This window comes from Rhamphochromis longiceps, linkage group LG10 (assembly GCF_057381845.1).
Source record: "Rhamphochromis longiceps isolate RC_006_pf linkage group LG10, R_longiceps_female_GT1.1, whole genome shotgun sequence".
Taxonomy (NCBI): Eukaryota; Metazoa; Chordata; class Actinopteri; order Cichliformes; family Cichlidae; genus Rhamphochromis; species Rhamphochromis longiceps.
The window spans coordinates 21,086,845-21,095,986 of NC_140566.1; the positions used below are offsets into that span (position 1 = coordinate 21,086,845).

Sequence of the window (9,142 nt, forward strand, 5' to 3'; positions counted from 1 at the left end):
TCAAGAACGGACAAATACGTGGTGCAGAAAGTCCCTGGAGGAAGTACTGAGTGGATTCAGCAGGAACTACAGTGGCTACAGCTTCAGAAAAGGGCGTACCTTTTGGAGAGAGGTGCAGAAAAGAGGAAATTAAAGGACCAAATAACAAAGGCTTGAGATAGTCACTGAAGCAAACACAAGGAAAAAGAACTTGAGAAAATAAGAAGGGAGAAAAAACTTTATCTTGTCTTGAAACACAGGGAGAGAAAATATAAAAAAGGACTGCGTGGTTGCACCATGGCATCTTTTGGACTTGAGCTGGCCGGCATCACCCTGGCAGTGTTGGGGTGGGCTCTCACTGTGACCAGCTGTGCCCTTCCAATGTGGAGGGTCTCGGCCTTTATTGGCGCCAACATCGTCACTGCTCAGGTGTACTGGGAGGGTCTGTGGATGAGCTGTGTGGTCCAGAGCACGGGCCAGATGCAATGTAAAATCTACGACTCGATGCTGGCTTTACCTCAGGACCTCCAGGCTGCCAGGGCACTCACAGTTGTTGCCATCCTAGTGGGGTTGATTGCTCTCCTCATTGCCATGGTGGGAGCCAAGTGCACCAACTGCATCGAGGAGGATGGGGTTAAAGCCAAGGTGATGATCTCTTCTGGAGTGGCGTTCATCATAGCAGGTCTGGCTCAACTAGTGCCTGTTTCCTGGTCAGCAAACACCATTGTTGTCGAGTTCTACAGTCCAATCGTCCCTGCTGGGCAGAAGATGGAGATCGGGGCATCACTGTATGTGGGATGGGCTGCCTCAGCCCTGCTGGTCACTGGGGGAGCTATCCTCTGCTGCAGTTGCCCTCCAAAGGAAGACAAACCACTGAAGTATAACATACAGCCCCAGAGTCGTGCAGCGTACTCAGCCGCTCCGATGTCGGCAGCTCAAAGCTCCTATACTAGAAGGGACTATGTGTGAGTGGAAAAGGACAAAAACTAAAGAGGATTGGAGGGGATTGCATGCTATTTTTATAAAAATGTAGTTAAACAGATACAAATGTTATGGTGTACGGAATTCTATCAATATTTAGGATGACAAGAATGTCTATATAGTCTTGACACTGAATTTGCAGTTTCTTTAGGACAATGTTTACATATTCTCTATATTTAGTCTAACTGAGCAGATTGAAATTGTGATCATGATCAGTTATGGCAAACGATGTGATTCTTTGTCACAGCACTGTGAAGAAACATTTGCAGAGAAAAAAATATTATATATATTTATTCATAATATAACATTCATAGCATTAGTGTCTGTTGTGGACGGTCGTTATTCTAATGATCAATGTACTGATGACTTTGTATATACAAACTATCATAGATTCAAAGCAGACAGACACCGTAACTGGAATAAGTTTCATGTGATGACTTTTTGGACGTTCGTACAAAACAGACATGCTGAGTCACAGATGTGAAACAGCATACAGCTGAGCAAAGTGGAGCTCACCCTCGGCTTCAAACGAAGGTCAAAAGGGTGGCAAATGTATGATTTATTAGAATGATACGTAAGTAATTTTATTTGTTCATTCTTCCGTATTTTATCATTTGATGTTTCTGTATTCCTACCGTTTTTAAATCTGACAAACTTTCATGTATTGTACTTTACTTAATGTCCTTCATTTCTACGTATTCACCTTTGTGTGTTTGACAAAAAAATCTTAATATTATCTGATTTTTGATACAACTTTTATAATGCATTTGACTCCATAAATACAAATATTTTATTTTGGAATCTGACTTGATTAAAATACTTTAGGTTAATAAAGTAATTACAAGTAACTACTGGTTTAACATTGATTGACTGTTTAATGTTCTACAAGAGTGCATGTAAACAGGTTTCTAAATTCTGTAGAAAGAAGAAGAAACTAAGAGTAATACGTAATCCACTGGACAACATTTTAACAACATTTTTTTAAGTAAAGCACAACAGGTCACATAAATAAATGTACCAAGTTCATTACACATTCATCAGAGTCTCTTCTGAAACTCACGCATGAAATCTGATGTCATTTGGGAAAATGTCCCTTCTGTTTACTGTCTGATTCAGTGCCTTCACAGATACCAACTTTTTCCTGGTTTGAATAGTCAAATTATCCTGACCTTTAGCATGTGAGCAGCCACCCTGTGCTGCGCCATTACAGCACATGACTGACTCCGCTCATCAGTACACTGAGTAAACTTTCAACAACCAGGAAAGGCTTTTATTGGAACTACTGAAACTCCTTGGTAATGAGACATAAAGGCCATAGATAAGGAAATCTATTCCCATTAATAAGTATTAAAGAAAATACAGACGTTAATCTGAATCTGCAAACTTGTGAGGAGAGTAAATGTGGTTCATCTAAGGTGTAATGCAGTAATAGAAACACCATCAGCATGTATTCTCCTATTTGTTTGGTGGAGATCTTTATCTTAAATTACTGGGGGGGAAACAGCTGCTGTTCTGCTTATGCTCATGCGTTTGTTTTTGGTAACACAGGTGTTAGCTGTTATAACAGCAGTTGTCATTCATGAAAAGATGATGTAATACATAAACATCTGATCCCGATGTTCATGATGAAACTGCAAACAGGCTCCCTTATTTTTTCCAGTCTTGTTTTTATATGTTTGAGCCCTATTTTGGTTTATGACAGCACATTGTTGACATGCAGTTGTGTGTACAGCAGAAACGTTAAGTCACTAAGCTTGTTATCGTGAGCTGTGCATTTGAAAGAAAAGTTTTAGTTTCCATAACCAGCAGAAATTATTATGTGAACTGTGTTTTACATATGTAATAAAATCTCTCTTTTTACAGGTTATTAGAAAATCATTACCAAAAATTTTAAAATTCTTAAAAAAATATAATGAGTCTACTTTCCTAACATGCATTAAAACCCATATAGATCACATTACAGCACATAGTTCCACTCAAAAGTTTGGGGTCAGCTAAAAGTTCAATCATAGGGGGGTTCATTTCATTATCGTTTTTTGTTTTTAAATAATACTTTTTCAGAACTCATTCTATAAATTGTTTGCTGAATTACAAAGTGATAGGGAGCTTTTGTAGCTCGCTTTTTCTTGAGTGGACATGTGTGTGTTTCAGGAAAATGATTGGTCAGAGTCTAACCGATACTGAGATGGTCACGCTCTCTCTGTATGCTTAGGGTGTCAGACAACAGCACTGTTATGTTTTCTCTCTCTTCATATTTGTTCTTGATGCAGTTATTCCGGTTCTCAGAAGAGCTCTGGGATTGTTTTCCAGACACTAGGCAAGGCAAGGCAAGTTTATTTGTATAGCACAATTCAACAACAAGGTGATTCAAAGTGCTTTACAGAGACATTAGAAACAAGAACAAATAAAAAGCATGATTTAAAATTGAATAAAACAAGCAAATAAACTAACTAACTAATTAACAAACAAACAAACAACAGTATATAAAATCAAAACAGATAAAATCAGAACAGTAGATAAAATCAGTAGTTAAATGTAAGTTTTGAAATTTAAGCTTAAAGTGTGGATTTGGTGCTTTATTCAAATGCAGCTGAGAACAGGTGAGTCTTCAACCTGGATTTAAATAAACTGAGTGTTTCAGCTGATCTGAGGCTTTCTGGGAGTTTGTTCCAGATATATGGAGCATAAAAGCTGAATGCAGCTTCTCCGTGTCTGGTTCTGACTCTGGGAACTGATAAAAGACCGGATCCAGATGACCTGAGGGAACTGGAAGGTTCATACTGGGTCAGGAGGTCATTGATGTATTTTGGTCCTAAACCATTCAGAGCTTTATAGGCCAGCATCAGAACTTTAAAGTCTATCCTCTGACGGACAGGCAGCCAGTGTAAGGACCTCAGAGCTGGACTGATGTGGTCCACTTTTTTGGTCTTAGTGAGGACTCGAGCAGCAGAGTTCTGAATGAGCTGTAGTTGTCTGACTGATTTTTTAGGTGGACCTGTAAAGATGCTGTTACAGTAATCAAGCCTACTAAAGATGAATGCATGGACTAGTTTTTCCAGGTCCTGTTGAGACATCAGATCTTTTATCCTTGATATATTCTTGAGGTGATAGTAAGCTGACTTTGTTATTGTCTTAATGTGTTTTTCTAAGTTTAGGTCTGCATCCATCACTACACCCAAATTTCTCGCCTGGTTTGTGGTTTTTAGATGTATAGATTGAAGTTCTCTGGTGACCTGTAATCGTTTTTCTTTGGCGCCAAAGACTATTACCTCAGTTTTGTTTTTGTTTAGCTGGAGAAAATTGTGGCACAACCAGTCATTGATTTCCTCAATGCATTTACCAAGAGCCTGTACAGGGCCTCGGTCTCCTGGTGACATTGTGATATATATTTGTGTGTCATCTGCATAGCTGTGATAGTTTATTTTGTTGTTGTTTATAATCTGTGCCAGTGGGAGCATGTAGATGTTAAACAGAAGGGGTCCCAAGATGGAACCTTGGGGAACTCCACATGTGATACTTGTCTGCTCAGATGTGAAGTTACCTATTGATACAAAGTATTTCCTGTTTTCTACGTATGTTTTGAACCAGTTTAGTACAGTTCCTGAAAGACCTGTCCAGTTCTCCAGTCGTTTGAGTAATATGTTGTGGTCAACTGTATCAAATGCTGCACTGAGATCCAGTAAAACTAGGACTGACATTTTTCCACTGTCTGTATTCAGACATATGTCATTAAACACTTTGGTCAGAGCGGTTTCAGTGCTGTGGTTCTGTCTAAAACCTGACTGGAAGGCATCGTAGCAATTATTCTGTTTTAAGAAGTAACTGAGCTGTTGGGAAACTGCTTTTTCAATGATCTTACTTAAAAACGGGAGATTTGAGATCGGCCTGTAGTTGTTCATTTGTGTCTTGTCAAGATTGTCCTTTTTCAGTATAGGTTTGATTACAGCAGTTTTTAGTGATTCTGGAAACACACCTGATAATAAAGAAAAGCTGACGATCTGTAACAGGTCTGACTCTAAAGTCTTTGAGACCTTTTTGAAAAAACTTGTTGGCAGGACATCTAAACAGCAGGAGGAGGAGTTCAGTTGACCTAAGATGTCCTCCAGGTCTTTGCTGTTAATAGGTTGAAACTGTTTCATGGTGTTTAAACAGTTTTTTGGTGGACACAGTACATATCCTGGATCTGCTGTTGATGTACCAATTGCTTGTCTAATTTTTTGGATTTTTTCAGTGAAGAATTTGGCAAAGTCATTGCAGGCCATGGTCGAATGAAGTTCAGCTGCCACTGACACAGGGGGGTTTGTTAGCCTGTCAACTGTAGAAAATAAGACCCGAGCATTATGGCTGTTTTTAGTGATGATGTCAGAGAAGTAGGACCTCCTTGCATTCCTCAGTTGTAAATTATAATTGTGAAGTTTCTCTTTATAAATGTCATAATGAACCTGGAGGTTTGTTTTTCTCCATCTGCGCTCAGCTTTCCTACACTCTCTTTTTTCATTTTTCACCAGTGTGGAGTTTCTCCATGGAGACTTTTTCCTTCCAGAGATAACCTTCACCTTAATGGGAGCAATAGTGTCCATTACATTTAACATGTTAGCATTGAAGCTATTGACGAGCTCATTGACTGACCCTCTGGGCAGGTCAGGTGTTAATGGGAAGACCTGGTTAAAAATTGCACTACTGTGTTCAGTTATACACCGTTTTGTGATCACTGTTGTTGATATATTTGTGTGGGCTGAGATTTTACTTTCAAAGAAAACACAGTAATGATCAGACAGGCCCACATCAGACACAGTAACCATTGAAATGCTCAGGCCTTTGGAGATCAGTAGGTCAAGAGTGTGTCCTCTATTATGTGTGGCCTCTGTTACATGCTGAGTCAGCCCAAAGTTGCCCAGAGTGTTACTCAGGTCTTTAGTCCCTTTGTCCTGAGGGTTGTCCACATGAATGTTAAAATCCCCAGCAATAATTACACAGTCAAAATCAACACAGATCACAGACAGCAGTTCACTGAGGTCATTAAAAAAGTCTGTGCAGTATTTGGGAGGCCTGTAAACACTAAATCCTGACTGTCGTTAAAAGTCTGAATGAATGAAACCAGGGAGTAACAAAATAATTACCTGAGGGTTATTTTTCACCATGGTTAAGTCTCTGATTCACAACAAAGCTTTTGAAGTAGCCTGAGGTCAAAGGATTTTATTTTTTTTTTTGCCCTGTAATGTTAATCACTTAATGCAAAGTAGCATTTACAGTTAGCCAGTAACTTTTTTATGCTCTTTTTTTTTCATTCATTCATATGCAGTGAATTAGAAGGTCAAGTGCCTCGTTTTGGTGTCTTCTTCATTATTACTTTGTACAGTCACAGTTTAATCACACACATCAAGTCAAGTCAGGAGGCTTTATTGTCATTCCAACCATGTGCAGCCGTACAATACACAGTGAAACGAGACAACGTTCCTACACGACCATGGTGCTACATATAACATATAAAAGACAATCAACACAGGAGTAGATTAAGTGCAAGTGTGCCAAAATTGCAACAAAACAAAAAAAAAAGAAAACAAAGTCAGTGTAACATCAGACAGAACAGAACGATGCAGACACAAGATAGTGCTATAGAAATGTGCAACAATGACAGTGGTTTGTACAAAATACTGAGCATTTTGCAACAGTAACTTGATGTATGAAGTGTGATGTGTTTGTGTATAAGATTTTGCAGATAAGTGCTTGGTAGGGACGTGTATGAAGGGATGTGTGAGTCCACCCACGTGATGGTGAAATCAGTTCCTGGGAGAAAACAGGTGACATGTTTTACATAGTTCTTGGAATTTAAGAGAGAACTACCTTTGCCCATCCCCCACAAACCACAGCCACACCTTGCCTCCATCACATCACTGCTCTCTTGCTCTGCCTCAAGCTCCCTTCCTCCACTGTATGTTCACATGTGTGTATTTGTTCTGTGTGTATGTGAAGACAGCCTCTCGCTGACATCAACACCAGAGGACTCCTCCTTGTTCTCTCGAGGTATAAAGATATCTTGTTTCTGTAGCAGCATCCTAAAGCTACGCCACACCCTCATACAGCTGCTCACACTTCAACAAGCACCTGACAGTAAAGCAGAATCCTTTTCACCAAAGACTCACCTGAGGGACTCAGTTTGTTGGACACTGTGGACTCGCTTTTTGGATTTTGTTCTGTCACCACACACGAGAGCGAACATGTCGATGGGTATGGAGATCGTGGGCATTGCCTTTGGAGTCATTGGTTTTCTTATAGCCATATTATCATGTGCCCTACCAATGTGGAGGGTGACTGCCTTCATCGGCGCTAACATCGTCACTGCTCAGATCATCCAGGAGGGTTTGTGGATGAGCTGTGTTGTCCAGAGCACAGGTCAGATGCAGTGCAAGGTCTACGACTCGCTGCTGGCCTTGTCTCAGGAACTGCAGGCATCCAGAGCAATGATGGTTGTTGCCATTATACTCGGAGTGCTGGGCGTCATGATCTCCATAGTCGGCGCCAAGTGCACCAACTGCATTGAAGAGGAAGGAAGCAAAGCCAAAGTGATGATCATCGCTGGTGTCTTCTTCATCCTCAGTGGCCTCTTGGTTCTCATCCCTGTTTCTTGGACTGCCAATGTTATCATCATGAATTTCTACAACCCTACTCTGCTCACGTCTCAGAAGATGGAGCTAGGGGCGTCACTCTACATAGGCTGGGCTGCAGCCGGACTGTTTCTGATCGGAGGGGCAATGTTGTGCACTAGCTGCCCACCAAAAGAAAAGAAATATCTGCCACCCAGGATGGGGTACTCGGCCCCACGCAGCATTAGTGCAGGTGGAGGATATGACAAGAAAGACTACGTCTGAATTAATGCTGAAGGATGAAAGGAAAATTATTTTTGTGTGTGAGTTTTTGTCTGTATGCATGTTACTTTTTTTTACTGGAAACCACAGCGTGAATCCGACTGAAAGACTCCGAGATGAAGATGCTGTAGAAATATTAATCTTTTGCTTTGCTTTTAGCTGATATGTTTATTCACATCCTTTTGTTTTGCTTAAAAAAATAGACTTAGATTTTTCAGTGCTTGAACATGGGAGCTTAAACAAATAACTTTATTATTTTAAGATTTTTAACTGGGAAAATATTTCTACTAAATTCTTGGCATTATGTGAATTTGAAAACACCTGTGTGTCGTCCTCTCATTAGCTCTTGGCTGGTTGCGTGGTGTTGTGTTTCACTGAAACCTGCTGTTAAAATGTGATCTGTCATTTCACTGACAATGACCAGGAAGAGTCAGCTCTCATTTTACATGCATTTGGTTGGTGTGATTGTTCAGTGTGTGCGTGTGTTTTGCATGACCTGTAATATTTGCTTAAGAGAGTTTCTGCTGAGACTGAAACTACAGATAGATCCAATACTGCCCCAGGTGAAACTTTGTCTTCCTTTTCACAGTTTCACTGTGTGTGCAAATAGAAAATAGTTTTTCATGTAAGGATAACTTTATTTCAAATGTCTGTATATTCATGTGTTTAAAATTTATTTCAAAATGTTCAAATATTCAAATATGTTCTACACTATGCTCCTTTCTTTTATTTTTTTATTTTCTGGAAGTTGACAATGAGCGTTAGTCACAATTTTTTCTCAATGATTTTTTAAAGTTTTTGAATAGATTATAACCCATGTCTGGTCCATTTTTTGTTAAGCATATAACCAAGGACCTCTTTAGTGTATATTTATGTGTGCGTGATGCTCCAAGGATCCCATGTTTAGACCCTTTTAAAAAGTATGTAACCAAGATCCTCTTTAAAGTATATTTATGTTTGTAACACCATAGCAGTTTGCAAAGTACATATGTGTTTGTATTTCACAGATACTGGTTGGTTTTCTTTGTGTATTTGCTTGGTTGGTTTGTGCAGTTCGTGTGTGTGTGTGTGTGTGTGTGTGTGTGTGTGTGTGTGTGTGTGTGTGTGTGTGTGTGTGTGTGTGTGTGTGTGTGTGTGTGTGTGTGTAAGTTTATAATTTCTTCATTTCTTAAGTGAGTGAAATTGTTCAAATACGTGTCTATGCTTAATTTGCTGTTCTATATTGCCATTGTAAATTCAAATGTGTTGAAAATTAACAAAATAATAGTAATACTACTGCTAATAATAATAGTTTTAATAAAATTCTTCTTAGCTAA

The 9,142-nt window shown here is 39.4% G+C and overlaps 2 protein-coding genes across 2 annotated transcripts; both read left to right on the forward strand.

The window, feature by feature from the left end:
- Window positions 1–2,463, forward strand: LOC146660830 (claudin-4-like). Its single transcript, XM_085420866.1, has one exon. It carries the CDS (start codon window positions 277–279, stop codon window positions 946–948), a length of 672 nt encoding a protein of 223 aa, XP_085276992.1. The 5' UTR covers window positions 1–276; the 3' UTR covers window positions 949–2,463.
- A 4,476-nt stretch (window positions 2,464–6,939) lies between these two features.
- On the forward strand, window positions 6,940–9,142 carry LOC146660831 (claudin-4-like). The gene has a single exon (XM_085420867.1). It carries the CDS (start codon window positions 7,179–7,181, stop codon window positions 7,827–7,829), a length of 651 nt encoding a protein of 216 aa, XP_085276993.1. The 5' UTR covers window positions 6,940–7,178; the 3' UTR covers window positions 7,830–9,142.

Bases quoted from the DNA above. Each gene is read 5' to 3' on its own strand.
- LOC146660830 (XM_085420866.1), top strand. From the start codon at position 277: ATGGCATCTTTTGGACTTGAGCTGGCCGGCATCACCCTGGCAGTGTTG.
- LOC146660831 (XM_085420867.1), top strand. From the start codon at position 7,179: ATGTCGATGGGTATGGAGATCGTGGGCATTGCCTTTGGAGTCATTGGT.